Below are 22485 nucleotides of genomic sequence, written 5' to 3'. Positions count from 1 at the left end.
ATTACTAAATATTAAATGTCTTTAAAACCCCAAATGATAATTATAAATGTCATGTTCAAATACATGTTTTCAAAACTCGTAAACAGAGACCATCCAGTTTGTTCGTGGGCAGGTTGCTGTACTTTGTGTCATCATTTGGCTCTCAGGTCAGTGGAAACGTAGGCCGGTTCTAAAAGAGTTTTGCAGATCCCCTAGCAGAGCACTTAGTGTGTGCAGTCGCTGTAGGGTCAATATCTAATCTTGAACAGATGTGAGGAGGGAAGATTTGTGAGAATCTTTGTTTGGCAAAGTAGAAATGCACTGCAAGACACACTTTTTTTTTGCTTGCGTTTGTGCAGCTGGATGGTTCAGTCCTAGTTGAGCAGGTGGTGGGTGTCTGTAGTTTAGTTGTTGATGGCTTTGAGTAGATAAATCGAGAAGTTCAGAAGTTCATTTCCTGTTTGGGTTGATTTCCGAATGGGAGGTGTAACAATTAGCTTTTTGCAGTCACAGACACCTGCACTCTCAAGGGAGTATTTTATTCAGTCAGTATGTATATACATGTACACCAATCAGGCATAACATTATAACCCCCTTCCTAATATTGTGTTGGTCCCGCTTTTGCTGCCAAAACAGTCCTGACCCATCAAGGCATGGACTCCACTAGACCCCTGAAGGTGTGCTGTATTATCTGGCACCAAGATGTTAGCAGCAGATCCTTTAATTCCAGTAAGTTGCGAGGTGGGGCCTCCATTTATCGGACTTGTTTGTTCAGCACATCCCACAGATGCTCGATTGGATTGAGATCTGGGGAATTTGGAGGCCAAGTCAACACCTCAAACTCGTGCTCCTCAAACCATTCCTGAACAATTTTCGCTTTATGGCAGGGCAAATTATCCTGCTGAAAGAGGCCACAGCCACCAGGGAATACCATTTCCATGAAAGCGTGTACATGATCTGCAACAATGCTTAGGTAGGTGGTACGTGTCAAAGTAACATCCACATGGATGGAAGGACCCAAGGTTTCCCAGCAGAACATTGCCCAAAGCATCACACTACCTCCGCCAGCTTGCCTTCTTCCCATAGTGCATCCTGGTGCCATGTGTTTCCCAGATAAGCGACGCACACACACCCGGCGTGATGTAAAAGAAAACGTGATTCATCAGACCAGGCCACCTTCTTCCATTGCTCCGTGTTACAGTTCTGATGGTCCCGTGCCCACTGTTGCTACTTTTGGCGGTGGACAGGGGTCAGCATGGGTGATCTGCGGCCCCATACACAACAAACTGTGACGCATTGTGTATTCTGACACCTTTGTATCAGAACCAGCATTAACTTCTTGAGAAATTTGAGCTACAGTAGCTTGTCTGTTTGATCCGACCACACAGGCCAGCCTTCTCTCCCCACGTGCATCAAAGCCTTGGTCGCCCATGACCCTGTCACCGGTTCACCACTGTTCCTTCCTTGGACCACTTTTGATAGATACTGACCACTGCAGACCGGGAACGCCCCACAAGAGCTGCAGTTTTGGAGATGCTCTGACCCAGTCATCTAGCCATCACCATTTGGCCCTTGTCAAACTCGCTCAAATCCTTACGCTTGTCCAGTTTTCCTGCTTCTAACACATCAACTTTGAGGACAAAATGTTCACTTGCTGCCTAATATATCCCACCCACTGACAGGTGCCGTGATGAAGAGATAATCAGTGTTATTCTCTTCACCTGTCAGTGGTCATAATGTTATGCCTGATCAGTGTATGTATGCATGTATGTATTGAAGAGACTGAGGAATCACACACTTGTCTTTTTGTCCATTCAACTATATTGTTTTCCTAAGTTCATATTTTCCTAAACATCATTTTTTCCTGAAACCTGACCCTCACACAAACCTCAACCTGATTCATACAGATTTAATGACAAGTTTTTACCTTATTTTTTATGTTGATTTCTTGAGAATAAAGTAAAATAAAAGATATCTGCTGTAACGTTGAGATTAAATGCATCTTAGTGCCAGACTAGTTGATTAAATACTCACTCAAACACACACAGCCGTTCTGCATGAATGGGACAGTTTTCTTTAGTCCACTGTGTTTGCTGTCTGTCCTCAAGAGACTGCTTGGGCTTAAACTTGAGCCCTCATAATGAGGCTTTATAATGATTTTGCTAATGAATGGGAAAGAAAGATGACTGAATGGCAGACCTGTGTGTGTGTGCGGACAAGATGATTCAATAGGGAGCTATTTGAGTCTGTGTTTATTTACTTGTCTGTGTGTGTGCTCTATTAATTAGCAAAAAAAAAAAAAGCCTTATAATGTGGTGAAACAATGAATCAAAGACCCATTTCAATGCAATACCACACCAGAGGGAGACTTTTTTAAGTTTTTGTACAGGAGGGGGATAGAAAACAAAGAAGAGAGATGCATGGTCCAGGCAGAAGATGGAAGGGCTTATGTTGAGTTGGGAATTGGTGAGGGAAATAACATCCTCGAGTCACTTGCACTGAAAGAGCACTCAGGCAGTCTGAATCTGTATGGGACAGCAGAACAGCGAGAGTGCATGTTTTTTGAAGACTCAGCAAATCTCCTTTGATGTAATTCAGGTGCAGCTGGTTTCCAGCTGCCATGTGACCAGCTTGCTGTGGTTATCCAGGGCTACGCTGACACATCGATTACATTAAATGCACTTTTAAACCAAGTATTGGTATTGGTACTGTGAATTTGCTTGACCAACATGAACCTGATGCAAAATCTCCATTGGGAAATAATTTGTGTGGATTCTATCCATCTTTTTCCTACGCCCCATGACACTTTGTGCAAATGATGGGTGTAACTTCCGTTACACTGTAAACAATTGGTGAAATGTTCGCTCTATGAACGCAATGATACACTTCTTTTTAGGAACTGGTCACAAATTAATGAGATGACATTTTTCTACTCACCATTCAACCATCGAACTTTAAAAGGAAATTTTAAAGTGTAAAAGCATCAACAAAGTACATTCAACAGACCATGAATAACCCCAAAAGCAGGATTCTTTCCGCAGCAATATTACGGGCGGGGTTAAATATCACTGTGGTAATATAGCTGTATTTTGTGACATATGTTCTCATGACATCTGAAAATATGACATGTTCCATGTGCTTGGGAAACTTTTGACAACAGTGTAACATCTGAACGTCAGCCTTAACATGCTTTTTTGGGCATTAAATAATGGTGACTGACTGCAAATAACAGTAAATTGACTTGCACAAATCTTAGTAAATCACCTTCCATGATTCATTTAAATACTCCCCTCTCATACATTTTGCGTCTGAAAGGGAAACTGCTACAAATGCATATGCAATAAGGTCAGTCGCAAAAAAAACCCTGTCTACGCATTTTCAATGTAAATTTTTCACTGCGTGTCTTCTTTAGTAAATCCTGACAGTAGTTTTTTAACGCCAAAAGAGGGTTTGCGCTGGCGCAAACTGTTAGTAAATTTGGCCTAAAGTGTCTTAATAAAGCAGCAATATTATTTTTGTTCAAGGGTATATTAAAAGCATTATTGATAGGTTGTCCATGAATCATCTGATGCATATTGAACGGCAGTTTTGCAGAATTGCAGAATGGGAGTTATGACCATTTAATAGTTAATACTTTTTACATTTAAATTGTGTTTATTCAAATCTAGTCATATTTTTCACTAGTTTCTTTGATGTTTGTACTTATGTGTCATTATCTGACCAGTGGATTAGTATTTATTGCCATTTTGAATACTGCTACTGTTACTGTAATGACCCATTCCTGTCTAAATTGGTGGTTTTTGGACAGAATAAGCTATAACATGTACAAAGCTTTATGCCAATTGTCAAAGGTCTGGCTGAGAAGTCTATGTTTCACTAGACTAATGTCTGTAAATGCACATTTGATATATCCTTTTGGATGTTTAAGGACTGAACATTTGAAAGGACTGACATTTGAATGGCACAGAGCCCAGGTTCCTCAAATCTGGCCCTGAATGGCCATTGTCCTGCACACTTTGCATTTTCCTTTGAGTTATTTCGTCAAGTCAAGTTAACAGAGTTTTAGTGTCAGTATTACATTAAACTACTATATATAATGTTAAATATAATGTATAATAATGGAATGGGGGAGTAGGCTATGTGTGAGTCCTCCTGATAATGGCAAATGTCTTATGTAATGTTACCAGTAAAAAGTGTCCGTTATTTTAAATATATCTAGTCAGTGACAGAGTGCAAGCATATTCCTCTAAAATAATTCTGTGTTTTCAGCTTCAGCTTCAGAATCATGAATATTTTTATTCTGGTGTCACCATTGTCCTGTACCAGCACCGATTTCAAGCCTATTCATTTCCACCACCAGTGTAAAAACAAATGTAGCATTTTAATCAACAGTACATTTTTTGGTTAACATTTTACCATATGTCTTGAAGCATCGCGCTATGTATCGAATCATGACATGAGGGTATATCGTTACACCCCTACTATTTAGTAAAGCTAACACAAAAATTAGAAAGTTCTATATACACAAGTCAACTAATCAGCTGAAACAACCTGTAACTCGGTTACATAAATACTATTCTAAAATACAATTCTTGACCCATTTTGGGTCAAACCGAACAGAGTCTAAATCATAACCAAATATCAGATTTCATGATGCATTGCATCATTTGTAAAGAGACGTAATCAGATCGAACTCTAAGTACATTACTGATGACCTCAAGCCTCGTCACTGTGGCTGAAATGTTCGAGTGCAAGCTGACACAGGCGACCTCAGGGAATTCACTGTTGTCTAGGCAACCTGGGTCAAGCCACATCAGGTTTTGTAACTGCTTCGTTAGACCGACCTACCCATAATGCTTTAGTGTTTAAATCCTCTGTGATGTCATTAGGTCTGGGGTAGGCTGGTTTACGTAACACCTTCAATGCTAAAGTGGTTTGTGTGCGCTCATTGGATTAGATTTAACACTTGTCATAATTGGATATAGCTTCACTGATTATTTCAAAATAGACGGTTGCATTCTAAAAGAGCACATAAGATTTACTTCGTCATATGTTTGCTGTGTATTTGTGTGAAAGAGTGTGAGGTCCATTAAGTTTTTATTTTGTTTATTTACACTCTTTAAGGTTCAGTGGCGAATGCAATGTATAGAGAGCTGTAGTTGTGGCAGTTCCTAGCTTGTCTTTCACAGAATCTCTCTTTTGCACCCATCAGCAGGGGTGACTGAGTGAAAAAAGAAAATCGATTCACTTCAGGCAGTTTGATTCTTTCTTAGACAGTTCTGCACAATTCACAACGATTTAGAATCAAATTTCTGTTTTTTTTATTCCCCAAAAAAAAAAAAACTATTAAAATGTAATTATTTTTGTAGGGATGCACTGATGTGCCGATAACCGATATATTAGCTGATACATCTAAATCCAAATTTTTATATAATTTTTGAGAGCCTGATTACAAAATCAAAAATCTCCCCATTAAATCAATTCCCCAAGCAATGTTCTCATTATAATTTTATGTAGCCTATTTTATGTAACTGTATTTTCCTTTTTTAAAGTGATTCCTCTCATATTTCAAGCAATTCAAAAATATCATGGCGAACAGTGCGTATCTGAAGTGTCTTAGCTGAAAGAAATATTATTTATTGGCTTTAATATATTGGCTAAATTTTCTTATCGGGCCGATAACGATAACATTAAAAATGAACATATATCGGGTGATACTGATATGGGGGCCGATATATCGTGCATAAATAAATTTAATCATTTAAATCATTATTAATGAGAGAGTTCATCCAAGGATGAAAAGTCTCATAATTTTCTTCCCATTTAGCCTACTCGTTTGTTCCAAACCTGTATGATTTTCTTTCTTCTGTGCAACACAAAACAAGACATTCTGAAGATATACAATTAAAATGAATAGGGACTGAAGCTTTTAGGCTTCAACATAACACCACATAATAGTATCATAATAGTAGTCCATACACTAAAATATGTTACTTTAGTTAAATGATAGCTTTGTTGGTTTGAAAGAACAGTCCAAAATGATTCACCAATATTCTTTCTGTCCAGTGGGCTATTAACTGCCCTGACTGAATTATTGAATCTGTTCTCATGAACATGTCATTCAGACTAGTTTTTGTGAAGTGGATCAACTGATTCTTTGAGTTGCTCATTAATTGGACATCAGTATGTCTCTGATGAACTGTCATGGACATGCCAAGCAAAGAATTTGATTAACCATATGGGCAATTGGGCACATAGCCATGTGGCACTATGTCCTGAAGAGGCACCAACACAGGGTCTTAAGACGGGTGCACACTTTTACGTTTTTGGCCATGTTTTGGCCATCTGAGACAAATTTTGTGAATCCTTAAAGATTTCTCTGATCCTAGGCCAAAATCCGTAGTCTTTGATTGCAAGTTTCACATGTTCACCAACAGCTGATTAATTGCGATCAAATTTTACCTCTGATGAAATTCTACAGAAGTTTTGAGGCAAAGTGCTGCAGTGTGGCTTCTCCTATGACAACGTCAAACCAAAAACCAATAGGAGCACAGAACCAGATTCACAATTCGCAATACTGACAAGTCTTCTTGAATGCGACTGTTTTTAACTTATCTTTTACTGTTGTACAGTCTGACATTAAAGACAACTGAGATCCCACAGTGTGACATGGTTTACTGCGGGGATCAAGTTGGTACAATCTGACAAGCAACAATCCTGAAGGACTATTGAATATTGTACAGTGTGCACTCGGCTTTAGAAATGTTTACAAAGCATTGACACAATCTCCAATCTCCTCCCGAAAATCCCAGAAAAAATCAGTTGGTGCTTCAGTGACAACTTCGCTCAGAGAAGCTGTCAATCATGACGTCACACCCCCGTTTATTTAGCATCAAATAACTAATTAAAACCAAACTTATTTAAAAAAACAAACACTTGAACAGCCTGATTAAAAACTACCTAAAATGACAGAAACCGTCTTTGGGAAAAATTGATTTGAAGTGTAATTTGATTGTTTATTTTGTCTCGCGTCACATTAGAATGCATGAAGAGGGGCGGGGATTATGACTTATACTGGGGCAAATCACATGGGGGCGATCGAGGCGTTGTGTCCGGCACACATGTACCATCCAGACACTTTTCAAATACTATTTTCACACTCCATTCTTAATTTCATTATATTTTGATGAATATTATTTGAATAGTTATGCAGTCAGCAATTATAAAATGCTATGAATTAGATGAAACTTTAACTGAAAATGTTCCCCCTCCAGTGACTGCCATGACGACAGACGAGGCAGAGAGCGTTCATAAGAAGCCGGTGTGTGAGCAGCAGCAGGAAGAAGAGGACCCCACTGCCCAGGAGCCAGGCACCACTGATACAGCTCAGGATAGTCCCTCCGCCACCTCGCCGCCCCCTGGGGGCTCGGAGGAGGAACAGCAGCTAAAGCCGCGACAGCGCACCTCCGCTGGCCGCGGCCTCTCCCGCCTCTTCTCCTCCTTCCTGAAGCGCCGCTCACAGTGCTCGGAGGGCGAGGGGGTGGAGACCGAGAAAGCCCGGGAGAAGGATAGCCAGGAAGAACCCAAAGCTCCCATAGCAGACCCCGAGCCAGAACTGCGCATAGAGGGCGATGTTGCTTTAGACCAGCACTCAATCAGCAGTGCTGAAAACCAGGTGAGAACAGGAATATATTGCTTTTGTGAGGAAATAGCCTATTACTTAATTAATGACAGCATATCATTATAAAACATGGATTCATTCATTTTGGATTGATCTAATTTTGGAGTTTAAAAAAAATTCAGTTTTATAAGAGAAGTCATGGACAATTTTGTGACAGGTAAGATTTAGTTTACACTTCACAGCAGTTGGCATTTATTTCTATGGTCTTCACAAACAGTTATTGACTGTTGTTGAGGTAGAGATGATAGAGCCACATGGTTGATATGGTTACACATTTTGGTTTTTGACGTTGCTGCTAATTGCTGCTATTCAGCACATTTTGACAGTTTAGGTAGTGTGACTTGGGCTGCATCCGAAAACTGAAAAATGCTGCCTTCGGAGGCATCAAGGCACGTCCAAATCCAATGTTAGCTTCACTTCCTGTCTTCTGAGATACCTCCATGTGATCGATTTTTGAAGGCAGCATAGATGTATAATTCGCTGCCTTTAATATCCCACAATTGTTGGTGGTCAGTTTGTGTGTACGTATTTGACCAACGTTTTCCACTTTTGATGTCATCTCTATTTTTGATTTAAATATTCGCTTGGTTATCACCAAAGCTCGCTCTATTTTCTAGTAGATCATTAAATTGTAACACTGCCTCCGAAAATGTCCGAAATCAGTTCCACGCGCAAACGCTGCCTGCAGTCAATTCCTGATAGATAGTGCAGCTAGGCAACAAGTCAGCTGCCTAAGTTTTTGGATGCAGCCATGAAGTGCAAAAGTTAATGCCTTGATTTATTACAACCCCAAATCAGAAAAAGTTGGGACAGTATGGAAAACGCAAAAAAAAAAAAAAAGAATTGATTTCTAAATTTACTTTGACTTGTATTTCATTGCAGACAATATGAACACAAAATATTTCATGTTTTGTCTGGTCAACTTCATGTCATTTGTAAATATGCATCCTTTCCTGTCATTCAGACCTGCAACACATTTAAAAAAAAGTTGGGACAGTAAAGCATTTACCACTTTGTAATGTTGCCATTCCTTTTCACAACACTTAAAAGACGTTTAGGGACTGAAGACACCAAGTGATGAAGTGTTTCAGGTGTAATTTTGTCCCATTCTTCCTGCAAACAAGTCTTAAGGTGGGCAACAGTACAGGGTCTTCGTTGTCGCATTTTGCGCTTCAAAATGCGCCACACATTCTCTATTGGAGACAGATCGGGACTGCAGGCAGGCCAGTCAAGTACCCGTACCCTCTTCCTCCGCAGCCAGGACTTTGTAATGTGTGCAGAATGTGGTTTTGCATTGTCTTGTTGAAATATGCATGGACGTCCCTGGAAAAGATGTCTTCTTGAAGGCAGCATATTATGCTCCAAAATATCTATGTACTTTTCAGCATTAATGGTGCCTTCACAGAAGTGCAAGTTACCTTTGCCAAGGGCACTGACACAACCCCATACCATGACAGACCCTGGCTTTTAAACTTGTTGCTGGTAACAGTCTGGATAATCCTTTTCTTCTTTGGTCCGGAGCACACAGCGTCCATTCCTCCCAAAAAATACCTGAAATACTGATTCATCTGACCACAGTACACGTTTCCACTGTGTGATGGTCCATCCCAGATGCCTCCGAGCCCAGAGAAGTCGACGGCGCTTCTGGACACTGTTAACATAGGGCTTCCTTTTGGCACAGTACAGTTTTAACTGGCATTTGTGGATGTAACTACGTATTGTGGTACTTGACAAAGGTTTGCCAAAGTAGTCCTGAGCCCATGTGGTGATATCGCTTATAGATGAATGACGATTCTTGAAGCAGTGCCGCCTGAGGGATCGGAGATCACGGTTGTTCAGCTTAGGCTTGCGCCCTTGTCCTTTACGCACTGAAATTCCTCCAGATTCCTTGAATCTTTTAATTATGTTATGCACTGTTGAATGTGAAATATCCAAATCTCTTCCTATCTTTCTTTGAGGAACATTGTTTTTAAACATTTCAATAATTTTCTCACGTATTTGTTGGCAAACTGGCGATCCTCGGCCCATCTTTGCTCCTAAAGGATTAGACCTTTCTTGGATGCTGCTTTTGTACCAAATCATAATTACAATCACCTGTTGACATCACCTGTTCAAATCACATCATTATTTAACCATTTTACCTCATTACTAGCCCTAAATTGCTCCTGTCCCAACTTTTTTTGAAATGTGTTGCAGGTCTGAATGACAGGAAAGGATGCATATTTACAAATGACATGAAGTTGACCAGACAAAACATGAAATATTTTGTCTTCATATTGTCTGCAATGAAATACAAGTCAAAGTAAATTTAGAAATCACTTTTTAAAAAAAATTAATATATATATATTTTTTTTTGCGTTTTCCATACTGTCCCAACCTTTTCTGATTTGGGGTTGTAGATCATTATATATATTTTATCATTACATATATTTTAATGCATTTGTCGAATTTCACACCATACCTGTTTGAGATGTTTAACAAAAGTAAAATGGTGGAATTGACACTCCAATAAAAGTGTTATTGCATATAAACATTTTGCACATAAGGCAGTTTTATATCAACTTTTTAATGATGTAATTACTGTATGTTTCTACTCCAATTAGTTGTTGAAATATAAACATTTAAATAGTGGCTGTTATAACTTGTTTTGATGACAGATTTATTTATAATGAAGGCAACAGGTTAAGTCAAAATATAATAAATATGTAATATAAAGCAAATATTTAGCAAAATGTTCCTCTGTAAAAAAAAAAAAAAAAAAAAAAAAAAAAAAAAAAATATATATATATATATATATATATATATATATATATATATATATATATATATATATATATATATATATATATATATATATATATATATATATATATATATATATATATATTCTAACTAAAGAGTTATGGATGGCTTATTGAATGGCTTTCCTGAGGTAAATGTAACATGAAGCGCTAATTAAACGTCTGTTTCGGTCAATGATTTCGGCCCTCCAAAGCTCTTTTTGGCTGAAATCAAAAATAAATTTTCAGACAAATATTTATATATTTTTAATTGACAAAATTTTGGTGCAAAGCTAGATAAAAGTATCATAAAAAAGACTTAATTCTGAGTCCTTTGAAGCAAAACAGTATGCCATTTTTTCTGTTATATATAATATATAATAACAATAATGGTTTTATGGTGCTTTTGGTCCTTATGTAGTTATTTTTGTGACTTTTTTTGTAAACATTCTTTTTTTGGCTGAAATGCCTATTCCTCTGGAATCACAAACAAAGCCTAAGCCTACACTAAAATGCATGTTTGAGCTGTTTTAACTGAAAGTAACTTTCAATGACACATCATATAAAATATGTCAGGGCCATTGTTTTGTCTCAAGATGCACACCAGTAATATTTTTTTTCTAAGGAACGTTTATAAAAGCTACTTAAATGTCCTAATTAAACTAAGGCCTAACCCTGGCTCAATCTAAGCCCTGAACCAGGCCTTTGTAAGATTTTTTTTAAGCAAAAAGTCGGAGCAACGCTTACCCTACTAGTGTGTGGGTTTAACAACATGTCAGCTATGACCTCAGGGTGACAACTGGATTTTCAAACTGTTCGCATGTAGCTAGGGATGTCTGTCCAAAGGCTAACTGGACTGTGGAGCTTCGCACGTCTTGCATTCACACATTGTTACGGTCAGAGGTTGCGTGTTAAAGCCATCTCTGTGCAGCTCTCATCTGTGCCAGTAGCACTAAAAGCTTTCTGAGAGGTTGTTACTGAACAGGCACTGCTTCTGTCAACATGCCTCAGCTTTTTCCTCACCGCTAGCTTGTTATTATTTATTCTGCTCTCTTTTCTTTTGAATAGAGACATTAAACCAAGTGATATGGTTGCAAAGCTTTTTAAGACATAATTTGCTAGGTTTCTATCCAACTATTTTTGCAAGTGTTACATTTGCACTTAATGGCCTGGTTTCACAGACAGGGCTTAGATTAAGCCAGGATTAGGCCTTAGTTCAATTAGGACATTTAAGTAACATTTATAAACATGCCTTAGAAAAAGACATTACTGGTGTGCATCTTGAGACAAAACAATGGCACTTACTTAATTTAAGATATATCATTGCAAGTTGCTTTCTGTTCAGCTCAAACATGCCTTTTAGTCTGGGACTAAGCCTTGTCTGTGAAACCGGGAGAAAGTCACAATGATTTAAGTAGCTTTAACGGTTCTATGCATCACTTGTTGATTGGATGTTGAGATGTGGGAGTTGCTTTAATTTGAAAAAATGGCTTTAAGTTTATGGGCCCTATTTTAACGATCTGAAGCGTATGGTGCAGGTGCACTTAGGGCGTGTCCGAATCACATTTGCTAGTTTGACAACGGAAAAAACGGTCTGCGCACCAGGCGCATGGTCCAAAAGTGTTGTACCTAGTCTCTAGTCATGGGTGTGTTTTGGGCCTAACCATCATGCAATAAACCAATCAGAGTCTCATCTCCCATTCCCTTTAAAAGCCAGTTGCATGTGCACTATGGCGGATTCGCCATTTACGTGGCGGAATTTGAATATTTGTATGAAATCCTGGGTCTAGACATTGTTGATTGTGTATTAATCTATCTTTGGTTTTTACCTCTTTTAATTCTTGTCTTCCCCCAGCAAATTGTAGCAGATCAGAAAGAAGACGCCGAGCTGGAGCCAGGCAAAGGAGAAAAGGGGGAGAAGGGGGAGAAGAAGGACAAGAAGGAGAAGAAGGAGAAAGCAGACAAGGAGAAGCCAGAGAAGAAGGAGAAGCCAGAGAAGAAGGAGAAGGAGAAGCAAGAGAAGAAGGAGAAGCAAGAGAAGAAGGAGAAGCCTGAGAAGAAGGAGAAGCCTGAGAAGAAGGAGAAACCTGAGAAGAAGGAGAAGCCAGAGAAGAAGGAGAAGCTAGAGAAAGAGAAGCCAGAGAAAAAAGAAAAAGCGGAGAAGAAAGAGAAGAAGGAGAAAAAAGAGAAGAAGGACAAGAAAAATGAGGACAAGGCCAAAGGAGAGGAGGGAGAGAAAGACAAGGAGCATGAGAAGGAAAAAGAGAAAGTAGAGGAAGAACTAAAGCTAGAAGATGCAGGTGCAGCAGAAACAGAAGTAAAGGAGGAAGGAGAAAAAGAGCAAGAGAAAGAGGAGGAGGAGGAGAATGCAGTGGTGGAGGAGGAGGAGGAGGAGGAGGAAGAGGAGGAGGAGGGGAAGAAGCAGAAAGCATCTCGCCGCCCCAGGATCATGCACTGCAAAGTCAAGTTGCTGGATGATACCCTCTTCGAGTGTGAACTGGAAGTAAGCGACATACACACACAAAGCACACAACCGCCGCTTTTGTTGCTTATCGAGTGCGGTGTATCATTGTCTAGTCCCGGGAGAGTGACTCTGAAACTCAAGCGTTGCACAAGGGCTTTTACTTCCTTTGCTAATTGACTCTCAGACTACCAAGAGACTGTTCGTGCTGATGTGACACTTTGGCCTGCTTTTGTTGCGATCATACTGTGTGGCTCGAAAAAACCGACTGAGCTGACTCAATGTCTACTGTCTACCGAGAAAGCATTCTAAGTGAAACAGAACATCCTTATTAGAAGCAACTTGACCTGCAAGTCTCGCTTTAAATTCACAGCTATTTCTGATGTTAGCATGTAGCGAGCTAAGCTAACAATTCGTGACCCACACAAGAGTCTCTATCAGAATCGAATCAACCTTATTTTTAACGTTGTAACTTGAATGTGTTGAGTCTTCTGTCCTCATGCCCTTCCAGTTATTTTAGCTGTACAAAAACTGTCCGTTATGCTACTTGATATTATTGCAAACTGTTATGAAATTATTATTGTAATCATAAACACACTGATTTGTAGTGCAAATTATTTGACCATTTACAGCGTTATGTTATTCTTCTAGTTTTGTACCTATTACCTATGAATCAAAGTCTTTGCACAGTCAAAGAAAATAGGTTACCTCCGCATTGAAAAATAAGGTGGATACAAAGTCAACTATTTATGTACAACATACACTGTATGCTTTAAAAATAGTAAGTGAAACAGTCAGCATAATTCAACAACGGTCCAAACAGAAATGTGCTACATTTTTGTCACATGACCTCCTCTCTTTGCATGCGATCTATTTATCTAATAAAAATGTTTTAACCTTTGGCAGTCCCATAATAGTAATTAATAATAAAAATCATTAGCTTTAAAAACATAAGTAGCTATATAGGGACAAAAGTTGTTATCTGCGTAAAATACTCAAATAGTAATTTTCCAAACAGGGGCTTTTAAGTTTTAACTACATGTCTTTGTTTCCAGAAACATGCCAAAGGCCAGGAGCTGTTTGCAAAGGTGTGTGACCACTTGAACCTGTTAGAGAAGGACTATTATGGCCTGGCCATATGGGAGACACCAACCATAAAGGTACCTCAATCTGTTAGCACTCACTCACACTCTTTTAATGTTCACAGCTATTTATTTCTTGACAGCATGATTTCTTCAGGTTTGAAGGGATAGTTCATCCAAAAATGAAAATTCTGTCATCATTTACTCACCCTCAAGTTGTTCCAAACCGGTATGAATTTATTTCTTCTGCTGAACACAAAAGAAGATATTTTGACGAATATAGGTCGATGGACCCCATTGACTTATTGTTTTCCATACTATGGAAATTATAACAGAATTTTAACGTGAACTATCGCTTTAATTTAGCTTTTGGAGTGTTAATTCAATTTTTTTTTAATGATGGCTGTATTGTTTAATGTCTTTTAAAACTAGAATTCATTCTTATCAGGAGTTTTGATAGCAGTAATAGCCTGATCACACCATAACTATAACTTTAAAGTTTTAATTATTTATTTATTTATATGAGAATAGATATGTCCACAGCTATAGCAATAACTATACAAAAGGAACAATATCATCCGAATCACTTAAAGAAAATGATGAACAATAAAAACATTGACAGCCAATCAGAATCCATCCAACTTTAAAGAGCCTGAGCATATAAAGCGGCAAATGACCCAAATGTAGAAAATGCGGCCCCACTTTATATTAGGTGGCTATACTACTATGGTAACTACTATGTACTTATATCAAAGAATAAGTACAATGTAAAACAAAACAAAATTGCAAAACACTTTTGCTGATATTGAGGTTGGATACGCGTAAAATTAGGGACAGGTGTGGTGGTATGGGTAAGTTTAAGGGTAGGTCTTAGGTGTAAGTGTCAACAGTGTAATTAAAAATGTAACTACAGAAATTAATTACAGATTTAATTACATGCAGGTAATTTTTTAAATGTAAGATCAATGTGAAAACATGTATGTACACAATAAGTGCATTGTATAAAATTATTAATTTAAATGTTAATAATTAGTAGTTAAGGCCACCTAATATTAAATGGGTCCGAAAATGCTTACAGTTAGACAGAACATTTGTTGTGGACGCAAATATAGTTGCCGTTGTAGTTATCTTAAAGTTATCCTTCTTGGTGTAAACAGGCTTTTAGTTAAAGCGCCCTTTTTTTTCAGACATGGCTGGACTTTACCAAGGAGATCAGACGGCAAGTACAAGGTGAGTAGCTTCATGCTGTTCAGCTCTTTGACATATGTAATAATTATCATAAAGTCAGTCTCTATTTTTCTGTTCTCCTATTTTAAATCATGTTTGCAAATATCTAGGCACCAACTACGATTTCACATTCAATGTGAAGTTCTACCCACCTGATCCTGCCCAGCTATCAGAAGACATCACCAGGTGAACAGCACTTTCTTTATTTCATACATAATGTGCAGACTATCCACTTACACATCACAACCTCTCTGGAGCTCTGGCCAGATGATTTGACATTTGAATTCACCCATCCCTTTTTCTGTCTTTCCTTAACATTTCCTGTCCCTAATGTCTAGGATTATAGCCGTATAGAAATCAAATCTGTTTGGCTTAGTGCGATTATCAAATCAAGAAGGATGCGATTATTTACTTTATTTAAATGATCACAAAAAAATCATAATAGCTATCATTATTTTATTGTCATATTCAACGGGTCAGAAACTGGAAATGTAGCCTATGAAAACTTTGTTTACTTAAAGACGTTTGAGTTGGTTCTTGAAACGAGTGTACCAGAGTGAGAACATCCAAATGTAAAAAAAAAATATTCCCAAATCGTTCAGCCATAAAAGGATGGTTCACACTTAAAGTCTTCAGAATAAAACATAATTCTCCCACGATTCTGAACTATACAAAATAACATTTATTTGAGGTTCTGACAAAATACTTAAAATTGCTGCATTCTACTTTCTTTTTTATTTTTTTTTATTTTCATTTTAATTAATGTAATTTAAAAAAAAATGTATTATTGATTTGAATAAATGATTATTCAATAACTCACTGATAATGGTAATAAAATGGTCGGCACACCAGGCGCATGGTCCAAAAGGGTTGTACATAGTCTCTTAATGAGACTTTCTTTACAGATGGGCGGAAGTGCTTTTGCTATTTAAACAACGTGGTGCTGGACGTGAAAATGATAACTGTGTCGGGCTGAAACTAGCAAAAAACACTTGCGTCTGGTGTCGCATTGCGCTGGGTGTATGATAGGGCCCTAGATGGTGCAGGCTAGGTCCTTAACTCAAACTGCTTGCATTCACATCATTCTCTATAGGGCACAGCTGATTGGTTGCTGTATCAGTAGCCAAAGAGCTTACATGCTCAACCTTCAAATACTTGGTTAGCATTTGCCTTAGCAGTGCAGCGTGCTTTCAGAAACCCTCCACCTTTTCCAGTTACATCTGTATAGATCTGCTCGGGTAATTCATGTACGCTTTATTGTACAGCAGCAGCATGTCTTACTTGCTCACAGCAGCGTGTCATGTACTGGCAGTAGCAAGTCCTGTACTTTCTCTGCAGCAGCAATAACAGCAGCAGCGTACCAGATCTATTTCACCAAGACCAAATTCATCAACATTGTCATATCCATTACCATGCCAAACACTGCGAGAGTTGTCATGACAGAAATACATTTTTTTAACAGTCACTAGTCGCCACCTTCTGGTGTAACAATGTAAATGATACAATCTTTATTTAAAGCGTCAAATTACTTTCAAAGGGTGATTTACTCTACCATAGACATCAGAGTTTATATCTGATTCTGAGTTGTGGTTGAAAAGACTTGTAAGGTTTTGTAAAGCTGTTTCATACCTATACATGACAAAAGCTCTCTCTGGGTCAGCGAAAGCAACACAGATTTGAATGTTCGCTGTGATTGTACTTGTTTAATAGACATAGCCGAATTGCTGTCATGTAGGAATAAGTGATCGTGTGTGTGGGTGTTTAAATCGAGATTGCGGTCTTTTAATGATTAATCGTGCTGCTCTAATCCTTATTAGGGTCGTGGGGGGCTGAAGCCTATCCCAAAATCTTGGCCCACAGTAGGATAAACACCCCGAATGGATATCCAGTCCATCACAGGGCTCACAAACATCAGGGCTCATCGCATTCACGCAATTTTTTTGTGCCTCCAGTTTGACCCATGCTTTATGTCTTTGGATTGTGAGGGAAACTGGAGAAATCAGAGTGAAACCACACAGTCATAGGGAGAACATGCAAACTCTCTCTCTCTCTCTCTCTCTCTCTCTCTCTCTCTCTCTCTCTCTCTCTCTCTCTCTCTATATATATATATATATATATATATATATATATATATATATATATATATATATATATATATATATAGGTGAATTGAATCGGAACCAGGGTAATACAATTTGAAAATTCCATCTCTACTTTTATCCAATTCCAGCCATATAGGACTGTATATTACTCTCTCTCGCTTGCTCACTCACTAATTTTAAAACTAATCTCTGATACTTGCCAGATTAAATCATTAATAAAATGGAGAGCCTCCTGCTGTTTCCTACTAAGTGAGCATGCAATTCTCTAGGCAGTTTCATTATCACACTCATGAATTAAAAAAACCCTTTCACCCTGAATAATCACAGCGGCACACTGACGTCACTTTACTGCTGTTGTCATGGTACCAGTTTTGGACTCTTGTGTATTACTTTCCGCTTCAAAAACTTGTCCCAACTTGTAAGATTCAATAACCTGGCACATAATGTCTTTGAGTTTTTTTAGCTTAAATGAAATTACTTGTTCTGCGCAGGTACTACTTGTGTTTGCAGCTGCGGAAGGACATCAAGAATGGCCGTCTGCCCTGCTCTTTCGTGACCCTGGCCCTGCTGGGCTCATACGCCCTGCAGTCTGAATTGGGTGAATACGACCCAGAGGTTCATGCCAGTGATTATGCCAAGGAGCTCCAGCTGATCCCAGGACAGACCAAAGAGCTTGAGGAGAAAGTCATGGAGCTCCACCGCACATACAGGTGATCATGACTGTTTCTTGTTGGTGGAGTGATTATTATGATTTATTTGCACACATATACAAATGGATGTTTGGGGATAGTTCACCCAAAAATGAAAATTACCCCATGATTTACTCACTCTCAAGCCATCCCAGGTGTATATGACTTTCTTTTTTCTGACAAATACAATTGGAGATATATTAAAAATGTCTTGTCTTTTCCAAGCTTTATAATGGAGTGAATGGAGGATGAAATTTTGAAGCCCAAAAAAGTGCATCCATCCATCCATCATAAACATACTCCATGCAGCTCCGGGGGGTTAATAAAGGCCTTCTGAAGGCAAGGCAAGGCAAGGCAAGTTTATTTGTATAGCACATTTCATACACAGTGGCAATTCAAAGTGCTTTACACAGAAATGAAATAAAAATATTACAGTTATAATAGGAATTTAAAGAAATAAAAAATAAAGAAAATATTGGAAGATAAAAATAAAGAGTATAATTAAAAATAAAAATAAAAACAGGGTTAAATTTAAGCATATAAATTAAAATGCAAGCAGTTCGGACAAAGCACGTACAGTGGCACAGCTCATTCAGTAAATGCACAGCTAAACAGATGTGTTTTGAGTCTGGATTTGAAAGTGGCTACTGTTGGAGCACATCTGATCTGTTCAGGAAGCTGGTTCCAGCTACGGCTGGCATAATAGCTAAAAGCAGACTCTCCTTGCTTTGAGTGAACCCTTGGTATTTCTAATTGACTTGATCCTGATGATCTGAGTGATCTGTTGGGTTTGTATTTAATCAGCATATCTGCAATGTATTGAGGTCCTAGGTCATTGAGTGATTTATATACAAGTAATAGCACTTTAAAATCGATCCTAAATGTAATTGGAAGCCAGTGTAAAGATCTGAGGACTGGTGTGATATGGTCATATTTTCTGGTTCGGCTCAGGATCCTGGCAGCAGCGTTCTGTATGAGCTGCAGCTGTCTAATGGTCTTTTTGGGAAGGCCGGTGAGAAGACCATTACAATAGTCCACCCTACTGGTAATAAAAGCATGAACGAGTTTCTCTAAGTCTTGCCTGGAAACAAAGCATCTAATTCTTGATATATTTTTGAGATGATAGTAAGCGGATTTAGTTATTGCTTTGACATGACTATTGAAACTCAGGTCTGACTCCAAAATCACACCAAGATTCCTGACTTGATTTTTTGATTTCAGGCCTTTAGCCTCAAGATATGCATTCACCTTCAGAATTTCATCTTTGTTTCCAAATGTAGTAATTTCAGTTTTGTCTTTGTTTAACTGAAGAAAGTTTTGGCACATCCAACTGTTAACTTCATCAATGCATTTACATAGAGAGTCAATGGGGCTGTAGTCATTAGGTGATAGGGCTAAGTAGATCTGGGTGTCGTCAGCATAGCTGTGGTAAGCCATTTTGTTATTTTTCATTATTTGGCTGAGTGGCAGCATGTACAGGTTGAATAGGAGTGGTGCAAGAATTGACCCTTGTGGGACTCCGCATGTCATGGATGTCCACTCAGACTTATGGTCACCTATACTCACATAATAACCTCTCCCTTCTAAGTATGACCTGAACCATTTGAGGACCATTCCAGAAAGCCCAACCCAATTTTCTAGCCTGTCAAGAAGTATTTTGTGGTCAACAGTGTCGAATGCAGCACTGAGGTCCAGTAGTACCAGAATTGATGTTTTGCCTGTATCTGTATTGAGGCGAATATCATTTATTATCTTAATGAGGGCCGTCTCTGTGCTGTGATGCGGTCGGAAACCAGATTGAAAATTGTCAAAGTATCCGTTTGAGCTTAAGAATTTGTTCAGCTGAATGAAAACTACTTTTTCAATGATCTTGCCTATGAAGGGGAGATTTGAGATTGGTCTGTAGTTGCTCAATATGGAGTTATCCAGATTTCTCTTTTTCAGGAGAGGCTTAACTACTGCGGTTTTAAGGGAGTTTGGAAAAGTCCCAGAAAGAAGTGAGGCGTTTACCACTTCTAGGAGATCTGCTTCTAAACAGTTAAACACACTTTTGAAAAAAGAAGTGGGGAGTGTGTCAAGGGCGCAGGTTGATGTTTTAAGGTGCTGTACTGTTTCTTCTAAAATTTTACCATCAATTGCTTCGAAATCAGTCATAGTAACTTTCTGAGGCTGTGGTCTGATCTGATTCACCTCAGAGCAACTGAACGATGTGCTGATCGCATTTCTGATATTAATGATTTTCTCGGAGAAGAAGGAAGCAAACTCACTGCATTTGCTGTCTGAGAGCATTTCACTGGGAATGTGACTCGGGGGGTTTGTTAGTCTCTCTACAGTAGCAAAAAGAGTGCGCGTGTTGTTTATGTTTCTGTTTATAATATTTGAAAAGAAGGTCTGTCTAGCTTTGCCTAGTTCCACATTGAAAGCACGAAGACTGTCTTTATAGATCTTATAATGGACTACAAGTTTTGTCTTTCGCCACATGCGTTCCGATTTCCTGCATTGTCTTTTCATTAATTGCACTTCTGTTGAGTTTCTCCAAGGTGCTTTTTGTTTGCCACTCTTTTTCCTGGCTTTTACAGGAGCAATATCATCAATTACACCCTTAACTTTTGAGTTAAAAGAGTCAAGGAGAAAATCAACAGAGTCTGCAGATATGCTTGGTGTTAGAGATATAGCCTTCATAAACAGCACACTAGTGTTCTCATTTAAGCATCTCTTTTTGATAGAGACAGATCTGGTTTCAATGGCAGGAGAGATTGATATATCAAAGAAAATACAGAAATGATCAGACATTGCCACATCCTTAATAACTATTGATGAAATGTTTAGCCCCTTACTGATAAGTAAATCTAGAGTGTGTCCACGATCATGTGTGGGTCCGTGAACATGTTGTGTCAAATCAAAAGTGACACAAAGTGAAGCAAAGTGATGTGAAGTGAAAGCTTTAAATATGGCTATTTTTCTTACACAAACCCATCACTTCGCTTCAGAAGGCCTTTATTAACCCCTCGGAGCCGTGTGGAATATGTTTATGATGGATGGATGCACTTCTTTGGGCTTCAAAATTTCGTCCTCCATTCACTCCCAATATAAAGCTTGGATTAGCCAGGACATTTTTTAATTTAACTCCGATTGTATTCGTCTATAAGAAGAATGTCATATACACCTAGGATGGCTTGAGGGTGAGTAAATCACAGGGGGATTTTCATTTTTGGGTGAACTATCCCTTTGATGCAGGGGAATTAAAAACACATTTACTAGAGGTTAAGATTAAAAGATATGTATTTGCATTTCACGTTTCTTTAGTAAGGTAATGTTATGATCCTGAGTAAAATGAGATAAGAATTTAGTGTTTTGCACTTTCAAATAATATACTGTCCAGTTTGCATGATATATGTAGCATGTTTTTTTTTCTGCAGATCTATGAGTCCGGCTCAGGCTGATATGATGTTCCTGGAGAATGCCAAAAAACTGGCCATGTATGGGCTTGATCTCCACCAGGCAAAGGTACAGTAGATTGACAGAAGACACTTTCCATGAATGCGATACAAAAAATTGAGCTTTAAAATTGCCTTCAGAAAATGTTTGTCATACTAATAGTAAATGGTATGTTGTATTGTTTTTCCTTTTTTATATGTTTTAATAGTTTGAAATCCATGATTTTGTTATTTTCTATCAACAAATTTGAAATAAACATCAATTTCAAATAAATAAAATGTTTAACATTTTAAAATAAATGAAATGCTAAAATGTTATATGCCAGCAGCATGCTTTAAATTAAGTTGGTTTTGTAGTTATTGATAAACTTATTAACATTTATTTGATCATTTGTTTTTTTTACAATAACTTTTGTTAGACTGAAATGTCCTTCATATCTCAGGAGTGCTTTTGATAAAAACATTGCACGTCCTGCCACTGCGCAGATTTGGTAGCTGAAACCAGGTCAATCTGTTTGCATCAAACTACGGATTTAAATAAATTATAAAATTTGCTATTTTGAAAGTGAAGCGGGGGTGCCCCCTAGTGGTAGAGATGTGAAAATTACAAATTACTTGTTTATACACAGGGTTTCACTACCTCGAATATTTTTTCTCTCTCTGTCAGGATCTGGATGGGGTGGATATAATGTTGGGGGTTTGCTCCAGTGGCCTGATGGTGTATAAGGACAAGTTGAGGATTAATCGATTCCCCTGGCCAAAAGTTCTCAAAGTCTCCTACAAACGCAGCAGTTTCTTCATCAAGATACGGCCATCTGATGTATGTGTACACAGACTTAAAATACTTTATTCAAGTCATATTACATTTAATTTCAAGTTGTTGTTGTTTTGTAACACAAAGTGCTAAGTCTGCAATTTTAAAGATTATTATTATTAAGACATATAAAAAAAATTCTCCACAATTTAAACATAATTTTAACAAAAAATAATATTTAAAGTTACAGCCTACTCAGAAATGATAGGAGAGGTCATTGCTCACCCTCATAT

General features: G+C 38.2%; 1 protein-coding gene across 3 annotated transcripts in view; it reads left to right on the top strand.

Moving 5' to 3' along the window:
• epb41a (erythrocyte membrane protein band 4.1a) overlaps positions 1-22485 on the top strand; it is an 89081-nt gene that overhangs the window by 12391 nt on the left and 54205 nt on the right. The window contains exons 2-9 of one of the 3 annotated variants that reach the window (XM_079828650.1): positions 7254-7654; positions 12296-12943; positions 13957-14061; positions 15171-15213; positions 15321-15396; positions 17804-18022; positions 21421-21508; positions 22106-22258. In XM_079828650.1, the coding sequence (XP_079684776.1) occupies positions 7262-7654; positions 12296-12943; positions 13957-14061; positions 15171-15213; positions 15321-15396; positions 17804-18022; positions 21421-21508; positions 22106-22258 (1725 nt within the window). In that variant the 5' untranslated portion in view covers positions 7254-7261. Of the gene's footprint in view, positions 1-7253; positions 7655-12295; positions 12944-13956; positions 14062-15170; positions 15214-15320; positions 15397-17803; positions 18023-21420; positions 21509-22105; positions 22259-22485 lie in introns of those variants that run through there. The other 2 variants (XM_079828649.1, XM_079828648.1) reach the window with 2 other exon arrangements.

Source organism: Gobio gobio, assembly GCF_949357685.1.
Source record: "Gobio gobio genome assembly, chromosome: 11".
NCBI lineage: Eukaryota > Metazoa > Chordata > Actinopteri > Cypriniformes > Gobionidae > Gobio > Gobio gobio.
The sequence above is the reverse complement of the archived record's forward strand: the minus strand, read 5'-3'. Positions and strand labels throughout refer to the sequence as shown.